The following is a 21449-nucleotide window of genomic DNA, read 5'->3' as shown; positions in this document are numbered from 1 at the left end:
ACCTGTGCCAGGGCCTCACCACCCTCACAGGGAAGAATTTCTTACCAATGTGTAATCTAAACGTGTCCTCTCTCAGTTTAAAGCCCTTTTCCTTTCACTACATGCCCTTCTAAAGCTGGAGTTCCTCTCCAGATTTCTTGAGTTCCCCTTTAGGTACTGAAAGGTTTCAACAAGGTGATCCCAGAGCCTTCTTTTCAGGCTGAACAATCCCAGTTCTCTCAGCCTTTCCTCATAGGTGACATGCTCCATCCAGTCCCTGTCTCCTTGCTGGTGGCCTCGCTGAGGTGTTGTGTAAGCCTCTGCCTCCAGCTGGGACAGGTGCCAGTGTTCACTTGATCCCCTCAGCGGGGATCCTGAGGCTCAGGCTCTAAGAATTCGTTGTGTCATCCAGGGAATTAGTGAGCTGAGGTTTCTCTGGTCTAGCCCTTAGTTTGGGGAATTCTTGCCTTGCTGTTAGTCTCTGTTGTTCAGTAAGTTTCTTGTTACAGGCTGGCTGAGGGCAGGATCCTGCCTGGCAATATGAAGGATAACTTCTGGGAAATGGGAGACACAGGCCCCTGTGGCCCTTGCAGTGAGATCCACTACGACCGGATTGGGGACAGAGATGCTTCACACCTGGTCAATCAGGATGACCCCAACGTCCTGGAGATCTGGAACCTGGTGTTCATACAGTTCAACAGGTGAGCCAGACCTGCTTCCAGGTGAGACAGGTTGCTCCAGCTCCATGTGGGAGGCTGCTTGGGCTGCATGCTCTTCTAACTGCCCCTGGCTTGCTCACCATTCCTAGTGGTCCAGGAGCTGAGCACGTTGTGATGCTCTGTCCCCTGACCCTCCTGTACAGAAGGGATCAGTCATGCTGCTTTTGGGGACAAACTGGAAGTATTTTCTCTGTTTATCTGCCAGGAATTCAGTAGGGAATTAGTGCCATCCTGCTCTGGGTCTGAGTTGTCACTGATGGCCTTGTTAATTATATTTTATCACAGTTGTCCTTTGTATGGCTTTTATGGGCCCGTGTCATAAATCTGATGGAACCAAATTTCATGGGGATGAGGAGAGAGACTGGGTTCCCCCTGCAGAGCCCCCATCCATAACAGCTAATCTTTCTTTGGCAGGGAAGCTGATGGGACACTGAAACCCCTTCCTAAGAAAAGTATTGATACTGGGATGGGTCTGGAGAGGCTGGTCTCTGTCCTGCAGAACAAGATGTCCAACTATGACACTGACCTTTTCCTTCCTTACTTTGAAGCCATACAAAAGGTAGGAACTGGGGTCTGATCCAGCTGTATCCATTCCCTGAATCCCTGGGGAGATGCTTGGGGCTGGTCAAAGAGGGTGGTCTCTGCTTTCCCAGCTGCTCTGAGCCCCACAAGTTTGTGCTTTGCTGAGGGTAGGAATGCACAGTAATTGCTGTCCTTGGACATATCTCTAGGGGAAAATACAGGACGATGAGTGGTGCAGCTTTCCCAGCTGAACTGTCCTGATGGCACAGTCCTTGGTCCTCTCCTGGTGGGAGATGCTCTGCAGTCCCTTTTGCCATGTGGTAGAGAGCACGTGGTGCTGCTAACCCAGAATCAGTTTGTCCTTCAGTCTCCCACCTGGAACACGCTGATCTGTAGAAAATTCCCTGAGACAGGAGCCTTTGCCATGAACCGTGACAGCCACTTACAGAACCAGTGTGCTGTTGCTGCACTGTCCAATGTGGAGACCACCTTACCCATGCTGTTACAGCAGTATCTTTCCCTTGGATGTGGATAAAAACACCCCAAAAGAGGGAAGCTGGGACCATCTCCTGTGTGACGAATTTGAAAGGTTTCTTGGCTGGGCAGGTTATGCCAGGCTGCAGTGTGCAAAACACATGATTTCCCTCTACTCTGTCCTTTTCCTTCTCTCTCGAGGTCTTAATGTAGGGACATATTGGCTTTTCTTCCTTCTGGTGTGAAGAGCCTTTGGCCATGGAAATTCAGGTTGTAATGCCATGCAGAGCCCACAGCTTCCCACCTTCCCTGGCTTCACTGAGACACCTCTTTCCAGAGGAGTGTTCCTCCTCTGTGGCTGCCGGCGGTGGGGTGGGCTTGGCTTCTGGGGTTCTTCCCTGTTATTCTGCCATGGTGCTGGCCCCCACTGTCTGTAATCATCCCCCTTTGCTCACTGCCTTCCCCTCTCTGCTCAGGGCACAGGTGCCAGGCCGTACCAGGGGCAGGTGGGGGCCGAGGATGCCGACGGAATAGACATGGCCTACCGCGTGCTGGCCGACCACGCACGGACCATCACCCTGGCCCTCTCGGACGGGGGCAGGCCTGACAACACTGGCAGAGGGTAAGAAGGAGCTGCTGCAGTGCTACCACTCCCTTTCTGTTCAGCACAGCTTCCCTGAGGGCTCTGGGATCTCCTGTGTCTCTGGCATTAAAGCAGTGGATAGCAGAGTGTTTGCTCAGGATATTTCATGCTTGAATCCCTGTAGTAAGGTCCGCCCAAAAGGCCACAACACAAAGGTCTGAGGGTTCTTGTGCACAGTGCTGCTGTGCCAGCCCCTGGAAAGGATCACTGTGGGCAGACAGGCACAAAACCCTGCTTGGTGCAGTGTTGCTGTTAAAAAGCAAGGAAGTTTGGGCTGGGGGGCTGTGCTGCAGGTGCCACTGGACTCACAGCAAGCACACAGTGAGTCTGGATCAGAGAGCTGGGGCCTGGCACCTCACCTGTGCCTTGCTGCTGCTGTGAGCAACTGCTGTGGGAGAAGAACCCTGTGCTCTTGGTCCTGGGAGAGGGTGCCAGTAGGTGGATGCTGGTGGAGCCCCCGAGAACAACTCAGAGGTGTAACATTTGCATGGGGGGCTCTGCTGTTCCCTAGGTATGTGCTGAGGCGGATTCTCCGGCGGGCCGTGCGCTACTCCCACGAGAAGCTCAATGCCCCCAAGGGTTTCTTTGCTACTCTGGTTGATGTGGTGGTGCAGTCACTGGTAAGTTCTCCTGCTCCACTGTATCTGCTGAAGACTTCCTCTGCTGGGGTGTGTGGATCTCCATGCTGAAAGGCTCATCCTCTTGGGTCTGCAGGGAGATGCCTTTCCTGAGCTGAAGAAAGACCCAGATATGGTAAAGGACATTATCAATGAAGAAGAGGATCAGTTCCTGAAAACACTGAGCAGAGGGCGTCGCATCCTGGACAGGAAGATCCAGAGCCTGGGGGACAGTAAAATCATCCCTGGTAAGGCTGTGACTTCTGTCTGGATGCAGCAAAAGGCATTCATTTTTTGGGATCACATCAGGGCTCCGCTGGGCTGGGAACTTAGAGGTGGTGGAAGGTGTGGGACAGAGTTGGAGTCAAAAGACATCTCTCAGAGCTGAGCCACACATCTCTCCTCTGGCCTGTGTTCACTTGCTCAGGTTTCAAAGCTGCCCAGATCCCTGTGCTATCAGGGAGGAGCCTTCTGGATGTTCACATTCTCCAGATCTGTTTGCTATCGTGCCGTAATGCAGAGCCAGTTGGGTGGGACAGAGCCAGTGGGAGAGCAGGGAAGGGAGCAGTGTATTGTGGAACATGAGAGCTGACTGCTCTGCCCTCTCTCTGCAGGTGACACTGCCTGGCTGCTCTATGACACCTACGGTTTTCCTGCGGATCTCACTGGGCTGATTGCAGAGGAGAAGGGCCTTGTTGTGGACATGGAGGGCTTTGAGGAAGAGCGGAAAAATGCACAGGTAGGTAGCAGCTCCGGGGGAAGCTGGGCTGTGAGTGGACAGGGAGGTTTCCCTTCCATGCAGTTTGCAGTCACGACTTGCTCCTTTCTTACTGAGTCTGCTCACACCCCATGTGCCCCAGTGTCCCTTGGGAAACACCAGGACAACAGCAGTTATTGTGGGACATGTCTTTTCTGTACAGCTGGGGTTGGTTTTTCTCATTAGCAGAGCGTGGGGTCTTGAGCTCAGCCTTCAGACAGAGATAGTGGAGTGCTCGGAGCACTTAACTGCTGGAAGTTACTCCCTGTCTGAGGAGCAGTGTCCAGGCAGGTCTTCAGCTTGAGTGCCTCTCACAGCACCTTTGCTGCAGCAGCAGGGAGTGGCATTGACCAGCTGGGTACTTGCCTTGCCCTTGCTGGGCTCAGGCTCACTTGGTCTGCATGCTGGAACTACGTTACGAAGCCAGAAAAGACAGGAGCACTCCAGCTGCTGGCACACAGCTTCCCAGGGCAGAGGTCTAAACCAAAGAGCTCTCAGGGATGTGAGTGAGATGTGCAGCTAGGCTGGTGTGCGTTGGCTGAAGCTGAGGTGGGTTTTCTCAAACATTAGTGCTTGTCATTGGCAGCTCAAATCCCAGGGCAAGGGAGCTGGAGGGGAGGACCTCCTCATGCTGGACATCTATGCCATTGAAGAGCTAAGGGCCCGAGGGCTGGAGGTGACCGATGACTCGCCAAAATACAGCTATGCTTCAGATCCCAGCGGCACCTATGGTATGAAAAACCTTCTCAGAATCATCTGCTGCTGCTAAACCTTCCCTGGCATGTACCTCAAAGAGATCCCCTCTGGGCTCACCTGTCCTGGGACATGGAGGTGGGAGTGGAAAGGTGTGCAGGCCTGCTTGTTACAAAGCAGGGAAAGGGAAGGACAGACTGGGAGGCCCATTTTTGCCAAGTTAAGGGGATTCTTGTTCCCTGCAGCTTTGTGTCTCCACACTCCTGTGTTGGTGTTTCTCAGCTGCTGCTTTGCCACTGCTGCAGGAGACTGCAGTTTCTGCTTGGCCTGTTAGAGGGCTCTTGGCTCATTTGCTGTGGCTCTTCCTGCTAATTCTTTGATTTGGTGGAGACTGAGGAGGCTGCAGGCTCACAACCATGTGTGCTGCTGACTTTTACTGCATAGGCATGGAAGGCAGCGACAGCCCCTGCCTTGGAGGGCACTGAATGGAATTCCCAGCTAACTGCTGCCTTACTCCTTTCTCCTTACCCTCTGCAAATGTGGTAGCTGCCATGATCTCCTGCAATAGCTGGGAGATGTTGCTATGAAGTTCCACTCCCATGTGGTGTCTACAAGGTTTTCCTATTTTACTGACACTGCCTGTCATCCTGGTGACAGATTTCGGGAGCCTCGTGGCCACAGTGAAAGCCATCCGCAGGGAGAAGAAGTTTGTGGAGGAGGTGTCCACTGGCCAGGAGTGTGGGATAGTGCTGGACCGGACCTGCTTCTACGCCGAGCAGGGTGGGCAGATCTATGACCAGGGCTACATGGTCAAGGATGACGACAGCAGGGAGGATGTGAGTGGGCCTGAGAGCCTTTTGTGAGATTCAGTCTGACCCCGGGGCCTGGGCAGGGGGGGAGAAGGGGCCAAGCAAGCTCCAGCAATTTCCCATCCGCGTCAGGTGTCAGGCATTGCACGGGTTTCCTTTCGGGGGGTGCAGCACGGCACGGATGTGCTGGAGTTTTGTTCCCCTTGCTTCTCGGGGAAGTGGAGACTCTGCTGCTGTTGCCTGTGGTGGTGGTGCTGGGATTGCCCAAGGGCAGTGCTCTCAAGCCATGATGGGGAGCTGAGGTGGGGAGCTCTTTCTCTGCCCCTCAGCTGTGCCCCACCTTCATTCACTTCTCTGCTTTGCTGTGTGCTGTGCCTGGGGACACTTGTCTTTCTCCAGCACACGCCCTCTCTCACACTCAACTGGGACCTTTCCAGTTGCAGCTCAGACCTCTGGATAGATGGTTTGTCTCCCCTTGGCCTCTTGCTCTGCTTACATGGGGCATTTCCCTCTTTATACAGAAAACAGAATTCACTGTGAAGAATGTTCAGGTCCGAGGAGGCTACGTGCTCCACATAGGAACTCTGTATGGGAGCTTGAAAGTGGGAGATCAGGTCCACCTGTCTATTGATGAGGTGAGTTAAAACATGGTGTAACATGTGGGCTCATCTCTTTTGCCTGGATTTTGTCTCCTTCCTTTTCATCAGTACCGCTCTGGGGGCCTGATGTTTGAGGCCTGCCCTCCCTGCAGCACATGATCAAGCAATGCCTGGCTGACTCCAGGCCTCTCCTGCTTGGCACCTGGCTTTCTCCTACCAGGAGGCAGATAATGCCCAGCTGGCTCAGGGCCACACTCTCTGGGTTTCCTGATCAGCAGCAGAAACATGTTTTGGGTCATGACTGGAAGGTAGAACTTGTATGGTGCCCCACTGCATGGGGACAGCAGGAGGGAGCCTGGGCTGCCTGCCCCACTCCAGACATGGCTCCTGTGGGCTCAGCCTGCTGAGTGAGTCCTGGGTTGAGCCTAGTCTGCAAAATGTGTTTCCCTTCTCTATAGAGGCATCATCTTTGGAGGAAGAGGGGAGGCTTCCTCTCGCAGTGCTTTTCCCTGCTGAGGAGCAGATCAGTGTCTGTGACCTGGTCTGTCCTTGTCCTCCCTCCAGACAGGAAACCATGCACAAATTTGGTGGGGAACACCCTGCTCCCTTAGCTGAAGCTCCAGGGCAGCAAGTGTGATCGGTTGTTTCTGGTCTCCTGAGCTAGTTTAGGGTTCTGTTGGAGAGCAGCAGCCTCCCCTTCACCTGCTGGAGGCCATCGTGGCTCTGCAGTGCAGGGCTCCGTCTAACAGAGGCTTCCTCCCTCAGGCCAGGCGCAGGCCGGTCATGAGCAACCACACGGCCACCCACATCCTCAACTTCGCCCTGCGCTCCGTGCTGGGCGAGGCCGACCAGAGGGGCTCCCTGGTGGCACCGGACAGGCTGCGCTTCGACTTCACAGCCAAGGGAGCCTTGTCCACCCAGGAAGTGAAGAAAGTCGAAGGGATTGCCAACCAGATGATCGAGGAGTCAAAGGTGGGTGCGGCTGACAGGTTGTACACCTGGAGTCCAGCTTTTGGATGATCTGGGATGCTGGGGGTTTGGCATGCAGGAGTCTTCTGTGCACAGATTGGCATCACCTCAGAGGGTTTTGAGCAGGAAAACGCCATGTGGGTTGCTCTGTTCATTGGTCCCAGGCCCTCTCTAGGGTTGGCGTGTTCCCATGCCCGCTGTAGTGTCTCACATTAGCTACAAGTCAGGAAGTTTGGCAGAGAAGTTTTGCAGGCCTGGCTGGATTTACATACACTCAGACAAGCCAGTGATGTGTCACCAAGGGCGAGAGAGTTGCTCTGTCTGGTGCCAGGCCTGTGTCAGAGCAGACCCTGGAGAATCCTGTGCTCTGCTCAGGAGTCTGTGTTTGGAACCGTTTGCACATACAGTAGCACACAGGGAGTCTGAACAGGTGGTACTGGGAGTTTTGAACATGGGACATCTGCCAATACCTTTGGAATTCTTGCAGCTCAGCAAACCCCAGCTTGGGTGAGGCACAAGGCTTCACTTTTAGCATCTTTCAGAGAAAGTCATAGTTCCCAGGGAATGTGAGTCCTCAGTCAGAGCTGATAGGACCTGCTCTTACCCACATCCCTTTCCTGTCCTCTGCAGACTGTGTATGCCAAGGACTGTCCTCTCGCAGCAGCCAAAGCTATCCAAGGACTGCGGGCAGTTTTCGACGAGACCTACCCCGATCCTGTCCGTGTGGTCTCGATTGGCATCCCTGTGGAGGAGCTGCTGGCTGACCCCTCTGGTCCTGGGGGCTCCATCACCTCAGTTGAGTTCTGTGGAGGCACGTGAGTATCTGGAGAGGCAGGGAAGGCAGCAGGGGTGGCTGAAAAGGAGTTCCTGTGGAGCCCGGTCTCTGCTGGGAGTGCTGTGGGTACATGCAGGGCACAGCCAGGGCAGAGCTGGAGTTGGTGGTGATGTACCTTTGCATTCCCACTCCTCAGGCAATCCGTGTTTAAAATCAAGACTTTGCAAGCAGGGAACTGCCTGTATTTCCCTGCCCCCACACAGGGTCTCTGGCAGTGCTGGGAGCACAGCCCTTGCCACCCTTTCCTTGCTCTTTTGCTTTTAGCAGCTTGGTTGGGTTTTCTGCCTGTCCCCACACTTGCTGCATCTCCCTGGCAGAGTGGTTGTCTTGTTTCTGTGCCGATTCCTGCTGAGATGAGAGGTAGATTGCTAACTGTCTCTTGTGGGTCTGTCTGGGTTCTTTCCAAAGGCACTTGCAGAACTCCAGCCACGCTGGCCCCTTTGTGATTGTTTCAGAAGAAGCCATTGCTAAAGGCATTCGGAGGATAGTTGCAGTCACCGGGGCTGAAGCTCGGAAGGTAAGGGGAGGCAGGAGAGATCCTCTGTGAAATTCCACGTATTAACCCTATGCCAGAGTTCCTTTTGTTTGAATTTGTACAATATCCCTATCAGCATGAGGGAGAATGAACAAGGGATGATGCTCTCCTTGGGAATAGCAGGGACTCAGGGAAAAGGGTGCTGCTGTTGGCAGAGGCTGGGCTGGAGGCCCCGGCTGTGCTACAGTTGGAAAGAGAAGGGGAGAAGTCCCGGCTTCTCAGTGTTGTGTTGGGGGGCAGAGGGGCTCTGGGAATAGCTCAGGTTGCTTAGCAGAATGGGCTGCAGATGTAGAGCTCTCAGCAGCTGTCAAGGCTGGCAGGAGAGTGGTGAAGTCTGAGAACACAGTCCTCTGCTGCTGGGCTAGCAGATCCTGGGCTAGCTTGGGCTGGTGCTTCCTAGAGTGGGAGAAAGGGGTTCATGGGGGAGATGGTTTCTGTTTTTGAGGATCTTTCTTTTGCTTCTGGCAAAGAAAGAGTCATGGGGCCTGTCTGCCAGCATCATACCCTTGTTCTAGTCAAGTGCTTGTTGCTTTGGCTCTCTGTCTTCTGGAGGAGTTACTAAGCTCCATGCTGGGGCATTCCCTTCTTACCCTGGGGTGGTCAAGAGCCCAGCCTTCTCCCAGCCTGATTTAACCTGGATTGTTTTCTGCTAGGCCCTCAGGAAAGTCGACAGCCTCAGGAAACTGCTGTCAGCCCTGGAGGCCAAGGTGAAGGTCCAGACAGCTCCCAACAAGGATGTGCAGAAGGAGATCGCAGATCTCGGTGAGGTGAGGATGGTAGCAGTGCTCTGCCTTCCCAGAGTGAATGAGACCTTGATTGCCAGCACTGGGTTGCATTAATGAAGCCCATATTCACCTTCCTGCTCCTATCTGACAGCCCTGCATCCCATGGGTGCTGTAGCTGGCACGTCCTGACTGGGTTGTTGGCACTGGGAGAGGAGCGGGGCTTACTGGGCTCTGCCAGTTGAGGCACTGAGGTTCATGAGGTGCAGCATCTTCTGGTTGTGGTCGCTGGTACCTTTAACCCTCTCCACCTGCTCTTTTGCAGACTCTGGCCACTGCTGTTATCCCACAGTGGCAGAAAGATGAGCTGAGAGAGGCTGTTAAAGCGCTGAAGAAAGTTATGGATGACCTGGACCGTGCAAGTAAAGCCGACATCCAGAAACGGGTGAGCCCTGGGCTGGAATAAAGGATAGTGTGGGAGGGCTGCAGGGCACTCCCTTGGGAGCTCTGCTTGTGTCCATTGTGGAAGGGAGCTGAGCTGTGGGGACACCCCTCACACTGTTCAGTCTTCCAGACTCTCCTGCTCCCTCCCAGAGCACAGCTACCTCCGTGCCTGCTCCCTGCGTTGAAGCATGGCATGTGTCTTGGAAGTAGGGGTGCTCCTACCCTACTGGTGCCCCGGGTGCAGGCTTCTTCTCCTGGATCCCACTGGAGTTTTCTGGAGGAGGATTTAACACATAACATTGCTGCTGCCTTGCAGGCCACACACCCACCTGCCAAAATATTTTACTCCTGGCTCCACAGTGTGAGGCTGCTCCAGGCTGGGCTATTATGGGTGTGTTTGGGCACCTTGGGGGCCTCCGTACCTGCTGGGGAAGCTCTACCTGTGTGGTTCTTGTGTCCATACACATTGTGGGTGCTCTAGTGTTTGTTTTCTGACCACTGTTGTCCTCAGGTGCTAGAGAAGACCAAGCAAGTCATTGAGAGTCACCCTAATCAGCCATGGGTCATTATGGAAATGGAAAATGGAGCCTCAGCAAAGGTATGGGAAGGCCTGGTTTCTCCTCAGCAACCTTCCTTCTGCCTTGAGGAGCAGCTGGGTGGTCTCTGCTCCCTCGGGGAGGCAGTGCAGTGCTACAGAGCTGTCCTTCTTCACACCTGCTGTCCCTGAGGAGGAGGAGGGACTGCTGGGGCAGTGGAAGTCATGATGTTTGTGGCCCCTGAAGATCAGCTCCAGGAGCGTTGTCCTGGGCTGGCTGTGTGGACGGGGCCGGGCAGAGAGCTGCCCCCCAGCTCTTGGGCACTGTCAGCCACAGCTGGGTTCAGGTTCTTCCACAGCCAGGCCTGAATCTGCTCCTTCCCTCCTCCACACACAAGTTTCTTTCCAAGCGATATCTGTTGGAATAACGGCTCCCTTTTGTGCACTGTGCCACAGTGCTGAGCCCAGCAAGTGCCAGGCAGCAGGGACTGATCGTGCCTGGGGTTGGAGCGCTCTGGTTTTAATGCCCTGTTTAAATTTCCACTCCGGGAGTCTTGGAGCTGATCCTGCTCGCTCTCTGTGGCCCTCCCTGTCACCATGACACCCACGCTCGCAGTGGGTGCCATCTCAGTGTTCTCCCTGGCAGAAGGGTGCATCCCAGGGGATGGCAGTGCTGGCAGCCCGGGGGGCTGCGTGTTCCCAATCCACCCAGAGCAGCGCTGCTTTGCTTGCCAGAGGACCTGCTCCTGGAGCTCTGTGCTGCATCATGCTGTCCTTGTGAACAAGGGATGATGCTCTCCTTGGGAATAGCAGGATACATGGCAATCTCCCTGGTTCTTCCTGTGTGCCTGCTGTGTCTGTTAACCCTTGCAGCCTCTTCATGCTGTTTTTGAGTTCTCCTGAGTCGCTTTGGAACAACTGCTCCCTCCTGCTGGGGGGAGCTTTTTTCCCTCCAGCCAGTAACTCAGGCTAAGGTTCACTCTGGGGCAAATTCTGCCTTTTTCTGGATAACTGAAGGTGAAGAAATAAAGGCGATTTCTCCTTCCTGCCTCAGGGGACACAGACAGGGCTTGTGTCACCTGCCAAGGCTTCTACACTGCAAGGGATGTGCATATGGCTTGTGCTGGGGAGGAGGAGCACAGCAGGGTGCTGCTGGCTGGTTTAATGCAAGTCCGGATCCCTGAGGTCTCTGTGGGTGCCATGGGGGCTGGAGGTGAGCTGGGTGTGAGTGCAGGGAAGATGTGCTGCAATAATTTTCTTCTCTTACAGGCCCTGAATGAATCTCTGAAGCTCTTCAAGACTAACTCTCCCCAGACTGCTGCCATGCTTTTTGCTGTGGATAATGAAGCTGGCAGGATCACCTGCCTGTGTCAGGTACCCCAGGTAATGCTGAGACACTCTGTATCTGACTCTCCCTGAACCTTCCTGGGGGGAGATGCAGCTTCCAGGCAGGAACTATCCAACACTCCACAGCCGGGATTGATTTGGTTTTGGCCAGAGCCACAACCCTCATGCTTTGGTGTATCATCAGTGTACAGAAGTGTGGGAAAAAGGTTGTGCTGTGCAAATGGGGAAGAAGAGTCAGAACGTAACATGGTGGTAGGCATGGGTCAGGGAGACAGCTGTTTGTCCCTCAGTGCTGATCAGTGATTTTTTTTTCTCCCTTTTCTTGCCCAGGAGACTGCAAATAAGGGCCTGAAGGCCAGCCAGTGGGTGCAGGAGGTGTCTGGCTTGATGGACGGCAAAGGTGGTGGGAAGGACATCTCTGCACAGGCAACAGGCAAGAACGTGGGCTGCCTGCAGGAAGCCTTGAAACTGGCCACGGACTTTGCTAGGCTCCGGCTGGGGGAGCTGAAGAACTGACTGAGGGGTGGTCCCTGGCCCCCTTTTCCTACTGTTTCCCCTGCGCGGATTTCCTGTCAATAAAGGTTCCCTGCCCTGCTCGCTGCGGCCCTGCTCTACTGGGGGAGCAAGATAGGAGGGGAGGGGATGAGATGGGATCCTCCTCCTGCCTGTCACAGCCTGTGCCTGTCCCCTCCTCCTGCCCGTCCCCTCCTCCTGCCCGTCCCCGCTTCCTCCCTGTCCCCGCCCGCTGCCGCCGTCCCGCCGACCATGCCGCTGGATCACCGCCGCCTGTGCGGCCCGGAGGAGTCGCAGCCGCCCTCTCTGTGGGCAGCGCTCGCGGCCGAGGATGAGGACGAGGAGGGCGCGGGGGCCGCGCCGCGGGACCCCTGCTCCCTGCGGCCGCTGTTCGCGCGGGCCGGGCTGCTGAGCCAGGCTCAGGGCTCGGCCTACGTGGAGCTGGGCAGCGGCACCAAGGTGCTCTGCGCCGCCTGGGGCCCGCGGGAGGCGGCCGAGCCCGGGCCGGGCCGGCTGCTGTGCGAGTTCCGCCGGGCGCCCTTCGCGGGCCGCGGGGCGCGGGGCCGGCCGGGCGGGCTGGCGGAGCGGGAGGCAGAGCGGGAGGCGGCGGCGGCGCTGCGGGAGGCGCTGGAGCCGGCGGTGCGGCTGGGCCGGTACCCGCGGGCCCGCCTGGCCGTCAGCGCGCTGCTGCTGCAGGACGGCGGCTCGGCCCTGGCCGCCGCCGTCAGCGCCGCCGCCCTGGCGCTGGCGGACGCCGGCGTGGAGATGTACGACCTGGCCGTGGGCTGCGCGCTCTGCCGCCCGCCCGCCGCCACAGCCGCCGCCTGGATGCTGCAGCCCGCGGAGCCCGAGGAGCGCCGCGCCGCCGCCCGCCTCACGCTCGCCCTGCTGCCCGCCCTCAACCAGGTGTCGGCCGTGCTGGGCGGCGGCCAGGGCGGCCCCCCCGAGGACTGGGCGCAGGCCCTGCGGCTCGGCCTCGACGGCTGCCACCGGCAGTACCCGGTGCTGCGGCAGAGCCTCCTGCGGGCCGCCCAGCGCCGCGATGCCGCCGCTGCCGCCGCCGCCGCCGCCGCTGCCTCTGTGGCCTGAGCGCCCGCGAGACTCGGGTGCCCTGGTCTGGGGATGGGATCGTCTCCCAGAGCCCGTCCAAGCTGCCTTCGGAGCTGCCGGAGACCCCTGGAGCCTGCCTGATCCGCGCCTCGCTGTTGGGGATTGAAATAAGTTTGCTTTCAGAACATTAGAAGTTTATTAAGTTTAAGGTTAATTACAACTACTGGGGACCACCACGGACCCAGCTTGTTCTACACCTCATGCTGCCAGAGACCCCGGACCCAGCCTGTTCCATGCCTCGTGCTGCTGGAGACCCTGCAAGCCAGCCCTTGTGCTGCTGGAGACCCCCTGCTCTCACACAGCTGAAGGCCCAAGAACTCTGGCGAAGGACACTGGAGTCTACACCCCCCACACCACTGGAGAGCCTCCAAAAGCGTATCTGAGGAGTTGCTGTGCGGCAGAACATTCCTAACTGGCACCACAGGGCCCAAACAGCCTGGCGTGCTGCTGGAGCCCCCCAGAAACAGCCTCCATACTGTCTCAGCAGCCAGAGCCTGCCTGAGACCTCCCTTCAAGCAGCTGCTGGCACTGCGGGACCCCACGTCTCACCATGGGGTGGCCCCTGCACCAGGCTGAGACCCTCACACCGAGCTCCCCACAACAACCATCTGTGCAGGCAGGGTTCAGTCACCTCTGGGCAGGAACCACACCGTGGCATGGACTGCACATCCCTTGGGCCTCCTGCCCAGGCAGTGCTTCAGGGCAGCAGAGTTGTGTTTTGTTGGCTTTTTTTCATAGTAATAAATCATTTATTTTCTGGTGAGTCTTCTGCCTGCACGGCTCTGCTGGGGCCTCTGCTAGCTAAGGGCTAGTCCCTCCCTTCCATGATTGGGGTCACCCCCCCTCTATTCCCTCTGTCCTTCCTTGAGGGGTGCAGGTAGACCTGGGTGCTGCCTTGGGATCTGGTTGTTCCTGGGGATGGAGCAGAGCATCCAGTCCTGTCTGCCCAGCTGCACCGTGGTGGGCTGGTAGGGAATATTCTGGGTATTTTCCACTGGGAAACAGAGCAGAGCTGCAGGAAAGGCAGCATCCAAGAAAGCCAGGGACTGTGTCCGGCAGCACACAGAATTAGGTACAAAAATTAAATGAGCACTTCAGACAGTTACAAACTGCACCAGAGTTAAATAACCAGAGAAAATAAATACAAATTATTTTTCTTTCCAGCACAATACACTCTTTTTACCAGAGCAAATTAGAAATACAGAACGAGTTCCTACCAGTGAGAGAAGGACAACCAAGAAATGAGGGACACGGAACCGAAATGTGATGCTGGGGAGCACGGGGGGACCAGGACTCCTCGGGTGCAGGTGAGGGGCCCTCCTCACAGGAGCCCTACTGACTGCAAACACGATGCCTGGACAAGAACAGCCCGTGGAAAACCAGTAAGGAAAATACATTTGGGAGTAGGGGTGAATGGGAGCGATTGGGCTGGCATTGCCCCACTGCTGGTCACACAGCTCGCATCAGAGCTAGGCTTGGCACCATCCCAAAATCCCGCGAAAACCTCCTGGAGATGGGTTAGGGTGGTTCCTCCTTCCTATGGTGGGTCAGAAAGCTGCCACGGGCTGTACCTGTGCCTGCTGCACCAATTCCCAGCAGGGTCTGACGGTTGAGATGTGACCTGTGCCATGGGGGTGGGAGCCCTGGGCTGCTCTCTCTGTGCCCCACAGCACCCTGTGGGTGAGGAGGTGCTGCCAGCAAGGCAGATGGGATTTGGGTTGCTCCTTTGGGACATGGTCCTTTTTCTTTTGTTTCTGCTCCTCCCCTCCCTCCCCCGGCCACCTCTGCTTATCCCTAGGTCTGAAAACAGGAGGAAAAAGAAAACGAGCACATTGGAACACAAAAACTTCTCTCGCCCCAGCCGGCCGGCAGCTGCCGGGGTGGGACACGGGGCTGCCGGTGGCCGGGGATGGCCGTGCCAGGAGCAGGCACCTCGCGTTGTGCCTGGCTGGAAGCCTCAAAAGAAATAATGAACACAAGCTGGGAAGGACTGGCCACACGGGAAGGCCACAGCATCCCAGTCCGGCTACTGGCTCCCCTCGGGATCCGACATGTGGGTTTTCACCTGTGAGGAGAAACACACGGCATGGCTGTCCTCCGTGCTGGCAGCAGGATCAAACCCAGTGCCCTGCCTGGCACAGGGATCCTTGGGATCCCACATCCAGCTGGGGGATGTGGGTGAGGGAGCAGCAACTTTGATAAAAGGTATTTCTGCTCCGAGGGGTTTTTTGCAGCCTTAGTGCAGCCTTGATTCACACCCAGGGGTTTGCTGCGGGGTGCTCGGGCCTGTCCCAGGGGCACTGGCGGTTTTAGCCCTGGCACCCAGCTGGAATGGCTTGGGGAACCCTGGTGGAGCACCTCATCTACTCCAGGCATCCCTCACCAGCAAGCAGGTGTGGATTTTAGGGAAGCAGAGAGCCCAGCAGAGGATCTGGCCCTCCTCTTACCGTCTCCTCCGTGTCTGTGCTCTCCTCGGCGCTGTCGATGTTGCGCAGGTCACTGTGCCCATCAGCTCCCGTCCCCTCCTTCCCCCGCGACTCCCGGGACCCCTCTCCTGCTGGGGAGGGTGACTCTGTCCCTGGCTCTGCCCTCTTCTTCTCACTCTCCTTGGACCCTGCAAAGCCAGAGGCAGCAGAAATTTGGGGTACCTGTGCAAACATCAGCCCTGTTCTCGCTGTGTTCCCTTGTGCCAAAGGGCTGGGTTTTTACTTGGCAGCCCAGGGAAGAAGAAGGAGGTAAGGAACCTGCCAACCAGCTCTGGATGTCCTGGGCACACAGGGAGGGACCCTTACAGCCAGCTCAGAGTCCAGGCTCACATGTGCCCTCAGGTTGCCCAGCACAGACACCCCAGTATTGGAGGGTCTGGGCCGTCCCCTCACCTGTGAGACGCTCTCTCCTCTGGTCCATGCGGTCCAGGCTCTCCAGCAGACTGTCCACCTGTGCCTTGATCTGGCTCAGCTCCCCCTTGATGGAGTGCAGCTCTTCGGCTCGCACTGCAGGGAGAAGAGTTGTGAGGAGCCCACCCAGAGCAAGGAGGACATGCCATCCTGGGCAGCCACCTCTGAAGCATCCCACTCTCTGGAGCATTCCCCCTTCTGGAACATTCTCCTTCACAAAACATCTTCCTCTATGAAATATACTCCCCACCAGATATCCTTGGGGAACAGGAATGGGCCTAGGGGACAGTCACCAGCCCAGTGCAGCCCAGGCTGCATCTGCTGGAGCTGGGGACTCACAGCAGCAGGGTCAGCACACACTGAGACGTGAGGGCTGAGCCTCTTCTTTCTCCCAGCCCTGTCACACTTACACTTTGTCCGTCCTGCCGTGGAGCTGGTGCTGCTCCTTGTCCCGGGCTGGGGACTCAGGCTGCTCTTGCCTCCTGCTCCCAGGTGAGTCCGTCTGGTCTTGACCGGGATGCGGTTAATGAGGGGGGGGATCTTCTGGTACTCATAGACCCTGCAAGGGCACAAGAGCACAGCGGCACGAGCACAACCTTAGAGGGGCAGCAGTACCCCTTTCCAGCCAAGAGAGCATCTCTTTGGGTCCCTGTGTGGTGAAAGGACCCACAGTGTGGGCACTGCCCTGCCCACATGGTGCCCCTGCCCCTTGTGCCCCCTCCCCAGGCCCCCAGCCTGTGGAAGCTGCGGCTCCTCAAAGTGGGGAAACACCACTGAGCCTCTCTTGGAGGCAGGGGGACATATGCCCAGGGAAACCCTGCTTTTCCACGATCACACACCAAACCCACACATGCTCATCCCGCTCCTGGGATGCTGCGCTCACCGGTACGGGAAGTCATCCCTGTAGAGGTCGTAGTCCAGGTCACAGTTACTGCTGCAGGAGGGGGAGAGAGGAGAACATGTCACCTGCTCTGTGGATCACCATGGAGCAGTCACTGCTGGGCACAGGAGGGCAGAGACACCCACCCAGCCTCCAACCTCCCATAACAGGAGGCATTCCGGAGGATCCCACACAAGCTGCCTGGGCTGCAGCATGCCCTGGGAGGTGGCTGTGCCCTGGCAGGGATCTTTCTCAAGGCAAACAAGGGTGTTGGAGGGATGGTGAGAGCCTCCAGGGCAGCATCAGCAGGGTCTGTCCTCAGGAAGCTGCATTTAGAGTGCCCTGGTGTTAAACTCCACAGTCCCTGGCTCCAGGTGTGCTGTCAGCTCACTCGGCTCCAAACTAAGAACCGATCTGTCAGCGGATCCCCTCCAGTGCGGGCAGTGACATGTCCATAATAAATCATATGCCATGGACCAGGAGTGGGGAGTGGCGGGAGGAGGAGGAGGAAGAGGAGAAGGAGGAGGAAAGATGCTGAAGCTCATTTTGCTACTTCAGTTCTTGCGGAGTCAGGGAGCACAGAATTAAACCTAACCCAAGTAGAGACAAAGCCACGCTCCAGGCATCACTGGGAGCAGGGAGCCTTCCTGCTGTCAGGAATGGGGGGACCAGTTCAAAGTCCCCCAGGGCTCCAGATCTGGCTGCAGATGAGCTTGTCACTGTGGGATCAATGCTGGGGCTCAGGGAGGTCTGCTGAGGGGCTCACAGGCAACCTGGGCTGCCCTGCCTGGGGCACCAAGCCTGGGCCAGGCTCACCCAGCCCAGAGGGCAGCTTGGAGCCTGTCATGGGGCAGAGGCACCTCCTGTCCTGCTTCCACCCTACCTTCTTCAGGAATCCTCTGCACAAGGCAGAGCCCACAAGCATCAGCCCTCCTGGTAAAGGCAAGCTGGCAGCCCTGGTGACCTGCCTGCTCCTGTGCTTTGCATGTGGGGTTGAATCCTTGGGGTCTATTTCGGGAGCTTTTGGTCCAGACTTGCTGCCTTTCAAGTTTCTGTTGCTGTGACAGGGATGGTGTGTCCTTTTCATCCCCAACTCCTGCCTGTCACCCGGGGGGGAAGGTCACAACCTGTCCTGGGAAAACAGGGAATGGGCAGACAGAGAGGTGTCCCAACCCACACACGGGGCACAGGGAAGGTGCCTGCTCCAGTGGCTGCTGCTACTGCATGGAGCCCACACTGAAAGGTTTGGGGATGCCACAGGACACCCTGTGCCGTGGGAGAACTGGTAGCACTGCAGGATACCCGGTCTTGGGGTCTAGCACCCAGCTAGGGACACAGCAAGGGGTTTCCTGGCTCAGCTCTTTGCTCAGAGAATCCCCTGGGAAGAGCAAAGGCAGTGGCTGCCACGCTCCAGCGCCCAAGGGGGCCAAGCAGTCCCGGCCCTCCAGTGCTGCCTCCCTTCAGCTCCATGGCAACAGGCAGAGCAATTAGTTCAATCAGGGCGTTTGCAAAAAAGCTCTTATGAGACAGAGGAGCCCGGCTCCAATCCCCTCCTCACCACACGTCCACCGAGATGGGGAGACAAAAGTGTGCAGGGATGGGGACCTGCTCTTCTGCCACCATCAGTGCCATCACCATCACCATCTCCTACCACCATCCTCAGGGCCATCACCACCCCCGTGTGTCCCTGCAGGGGTGTCTGTCCCTGAGGAACAGCATTTAAAAGCCACAATTGCAATGGATATAGACACAGAATTGTAGAATCCTGGAATGGTTTGGGTTGGAAGGGTCCTTAAAGCTCATCTCACTCCAAACCCCTCTGCAATGGGCAGGGACACCTTCCACTAGACCGGGAAGCCCCATCCAACCTGGTCTTATGCACTTCCAGGGATGGGGCAGCCACAGCTTCTCTGGGCAGCCTGTGCCAGGGCCTCACCAGCAGGAAGAATTTCTTTCTTATGTCCAACCTAAACCTGCCCTCTGTCAGTTTGAAGCCATTACTGAAGGAGGACAACATCTGTAACAGGCGTGGAGACCACAGGGCTTCTCTGACTGCCTTTGGGTGGGGAGGACAGGTCCCCACACCCCACTGGTGACACACACCAGGAGGGGCCCAGCGAGGACTCCAGCCAGCACCTGTGTGGCCAAGAGCCCTGTCGGGATGGGGCAGGGACATCCCACAGACTTACACCTCCCAGCTGGAACAGTCAGAGGTGTGAGTGATGGAGAGCAGGGGAGGAAGAACAGCCGGGTGTGGGACAGTGCCCAGCCCCCCGTGCAGCCCCCACCCCACACACAGGCACTCACTGGTACAGGCTGCTGCTGTGCTGCCGCTTCTGGCCCAGCCTGGCCCGGCTCGGCTTGGGCTCCCTGGCCATGTCCAGATCTGTGGGGAGAGAGAGGAGGAGAATGAACCCACATAGACACGTCTCTAGCACCAGCTTCCTTTGGTCCCAGCCACACTCCTGTCCCGGCTGGAGATGTCCCACCTCAGAAAATCTGCAGGACAAGCAGGAGGCTGGCAGCTGTCTGGATTTAAGCTTTTGTGAAGGACAGGAGCAGCCCAAGGTTGTGCCAGGACATGGAGCGGGTCAAGTTATCCCTTCCCATGGGTGCCCTGTCCCAAGGAGCCAAAGCTGGGCAAGCTCCAATTAGGGTGGCAGAAAGCACCTCTGATGATGAGGGTAATTATTCCTCAGAGACGTTTCCCACCGCAGCGGTGAATCCACCTCTGCTATCATTCCTGCTGGGTGGATGGGCTGTATTTTGGGGAGGTCTGGGACAGCGGGACACCATGCCAGGGATGGAGGAAGCCCCACATCCTGCTGCTCTGCCCTCTCAAAGGCTGCTGAGACACATGCGATGCTGAGGTGTGGGGTGGAGATGCCTCCGGACATGCAGCTCAGCGATGTCTCATCACAGCTCCCCAGCAGTGCCCTTCACCCCTTTGTGAGGATTTCACAGCCAACATCCACATAAAAGCCAGCTTGAGTCTCCTTTCTGTGTATACATTTGAGAGGCACCAATGCTGTGGTTTAAATCTCCATAGATTTAATTTTGTGATTTTGGGGGACTCCAAACCCTCTCTGGCCTCTGGGGTAGGAGGTGGTGGGTGAGATGTTGAGGGGTCCCTCTTGTGTACTTCCCCTCAGACACAGTAAGTGTGACCAGCTGTCCCACAGGTGACATTGTGGATGCCATTGCACCAGGGCACACCAAGCTGAAGCTTCCTGAGAGCTCTGGGAACACACTGTCCCAGCAGAGAGGTTTAGACCTCCCCAAAAGCGTGGACACTGGCCATAGGTCCCTCCAGCCCAGCATCTGCCAGAGGAAGTTTCCTCCATCCCTACAGGGAAGAGGGTTTCTGAGAAAGATCCAAGTGGAAGGAAACTGGCACTTTGCTTTCCAGGCTGCCACCTTGTGTGTTGAAGTCTGTGGGCTGGCTCTGATCTCAGGGTGAGCTGGGGAAAGTGCTCTGTGCATGCCAGGTAATGCTGGCACCAATTTTTCATGGGTGCAGCCAGATTCCCAGGGACTGCTCAGGGCCAGAGCCCGCTGTTGACATCCCTCTCTCCAGCCCATCACACCCGCCCAGCAGAGGCACTCACTCCACTCCCTGCCAGCAGGACAGAGACCTCAGCACCCCAGCCAGGGACCCTGTCACAGGCCACCTGTACTGAGGGGACTGTCCTGCTGGGGCAGGGGACAGAGCCAGCAGGGCTCCATCACCCAGGGTCATTGGCCTGTGTCTGGGCTCCCCTCCGTGTAATGGAAGGGTTCTGAGAGAGCATCCCTGTCCTTGGGGAGTAATGGTATGGGGGAATAATGTATGGGGGAGCATTCCAGCACCGGGAGGACATCCCTGACCTAGAGGTAATCCCAGTACTAAAAGGACATCCCTGAGATAGGAGGGAATTGCACGGGGGCATCCCAGTACTGTGATGATATATTCCTGTCCTGGAGGTAACGGTAGCGAGGGGTAACGGCATGGGGGCATCCCAGTACTGGGAGTTCATCCTTTCCCGGGGGTCATGGCATGGGGAGAACCAGGCATCCCGGTATCGGGAGGCCATCCCAGCCCTGGGGAGGGACTGGTACCGCTGTGGAGGGCACCTGGGAGGCGGCCCCACCCGGGGCGGTGGCGTTAGGGGCACTAGAAGGCTGCAGGGGGACACCCCCGCCTCGGGCAGGGCTGCCAGTGCCGGGCGAGCATCCCGGTGCCGGAGCATCTCCCGGGGGAAGGGTGCGGGATGAGGGCCGATCCCGCGGGAGGGATACCCGGGGGGAGGATGATGGCCCGATCCGGCCGGTACTCACATCTCCAGCCCGCGTCCCCGCTGCCGAAGAGCGTCATGGCCCCGCACCGGCCCCGCACCGGCCCCGCACCGGACCGAGCGCTGCCACCGGGCGCTACCACCGCCGGGCGGGGGGGCCGGGCCGCACCACCGCGGCGCGGGGGGACACCACGCCCCGCACGGTGGTCCGTGGCAGCCCCACTGCCTGTCCCTGCCCGCACCGCTGCGGGCACCGCGCTCACGCTGCCCCCGGGATCTCCATCCTCACCCTCATCCTCCCCGGGCTCCTTCCACCTCCCGCCCCTCGCACCTGCCGGATCCTGCCCTCCCGGTCGCCGGCTCGGTGGCTGTCCGGGTTTGCCCAGCTCGCCCGGAGCCCCGAGCCCAGCCTTGCTGGCAGCGATGTGGATCGCGCCTTCCCGCCACGGAGCTGGGGACACAACCAACTGGCACGCAGCGCCCTGGCTGGGGACGTTTTAATTCCCAGCCCAGCCCATCGTTGGAGAGAGCTGTTCGGACAGGAGGAGGGCAGAGGCATGTCCCCTTCAAAAGCAC

At 57.6% G+C, this 21449-nt stretch overlaps 3 protein-coding genes across 3 annotated transcripts in view; 2 read left to right on the top strand and 1 right to left on the bottom strand.

Annotated features, from left to right (window-relative positions):
* AARS (alanyl-tRNA synthetase) overlaps nucleotides 1-11796 on the top strand; it is a 15805-nt gene extending 4009 nt beyond the window's left edge. Inside the window, exons 5-21 of the mRNA XM_017824198.1 lie at nucleotides 489-680; nucleotides 1113-1257; nucleotides 2171-2316; nucleotides 2849-2957; nucleotides 3052-3202; nucleotides 3569-3693; nucleotides 4298-4442; nucleotides 5062-5240; nucleotides 5735-5848; nucleotides 6578-6784; nucleotides 7412-7596; nucleotides 8025-8133; nucleotides 8805-8918; nucleotides 9199-9318; nucleotides 9829-9915; nucleotides 11122-11235; nucleotides 11530-11796. Of these exons, the coding sequence (XP_017679687.1) occupies nucleotides 489-680; nucleotides 1113-1257; nucleotides 2171-2316; nucleotides 2849-2957; nucleotides 3052-3202; nucleotides 3569-3693; nucleotides 4298-4442; nucleotides 5062-5240; nucleotides 5735-5848; nucleotides 6578-6784; nucleotides 7412-7596; nucleotides 8025-8133; nucleotides 8805-8918; nucleotides 9199-9318; nucleotides 9829-9915; nucleotides 11122-11235; nucleotides 11530-11715 (2428 nt within the window). The 3' untranslated portion in view covers nucleotides 11716-11796. The remainder of the gene's footprint in view (nucleotides 1-488; nucleotides 681-1112; nucleotides 1258-2170; nucleotides 2317-2848; nucleotides 2958-3051; nucleotides 3203-3568; nucleotides 3694-4297; nucleotides 4443-5061; nucleotides 5241-5734; nucleotides 5849-6577; nucleotides 6785-7411; nucleotides 7597-8024; nucleotides 8134-8804; nucleotides 8919-9198; nucleotides 9319-9828; nucleotides 9916-11121; nucleotides 11236-11529) is intronic.
* A 150-nt stretch (nucleotides 11797-11946) lies between these two features.
* Nucleotides 11947-12801, top strand: EXOSC6 (exosome component 6). Its single transcript, XM_017824168.1, has one exon. The coding sequence runs from the start codon at nucleotides 11965-11967 to the stop codon at nucleotides 12799-12801; it is 837 nt and encodes a 278-aa protein (XP_017679657.1). The 5' UTR covers nucleotides 11947-11964.
* Nucleotides 12802-13808: 1007 nt separating this feature from the next.
* LOC108501954 (RNA-binding Raly-like protein) lies at nucleotides 13809-21003 on the bottom strand. Its single transcript, XM_017824332.1, has 7 exons — nucleotides 20917-21003; nucleotides 18907-18985; nucleotides 16603-16653; nucleotides 16130-16278; nucleotides 15702-15815; nucleotides 15270-15436; nucleotides 13809-14887 (listed from the first exon to the last, which is right to left on the bottom strand). Exons 1-7 carry the CDS (start codon nucleotides 20951-20953, stop codon nucleotides 14849-14851), a joined length of 636 nt encoding a protein of 211 aa, XP_017679821.1. The 5' UTR covers nucleotides 20954-21003; the 3' UTR covers nucleotides 13809-14848.
* Between the last annotated feature and the right edge of the window lie 446 nt (nucleotides 21004-21449).

This window comes from Lepidothrix coronata, unplaced genomic scaffold, assembly GCF_001604755.1.
Source record: "Lepidothrix coronata isolate B3197 unplaced genomic scaffold, Lepidothrix_coronata-1.0 Scaffold110, whole genome shotgun sequence".
NCBI classification, from domain to species: domain Eukaryota; kingdom Metazoa; phylum Chordata; class Aves; order Passeriformes; family Pipridae; genus Lepidothrix; species Lepidothrix coronata.
Note: the sequence above shows the minus strand (reverse complement) of the source record. Positions and strands in the feature narration are given on the sequence as shown.

Bases quoted from the DNA above. Each gene is read 5' to 3' on its own strand.
- EXOSC6 (XM_017824168.1), top strand. From the start codon at position 11,965: ATGCCGCTGGATCACCGCCGCCTGTGCGGCCCGGAGGAGTCGCAGCCG.
- LOC108501954 (XM_017824332.1), bottom strand. From the start codon at position 20,953: ATGACGCTCTTCGGCAGCGGGGACGCGGGCTGGAGAT. The intron at 15,816-16,129 runs GTAAGTGTGACA...TTCTCCCTGCAG, and splicing joins CACGGCAGGACGGACAAAGT to TGCGAGCCGAAGAGCTGCAC. The intron at 15,437-15,701 runs GTGAGGGGACGG...CTGGCTTTGCAG, and splicing joins GAGGAGAGAGCGTCTCACAG to GGTCCAAGGAGAGTGAGAAG.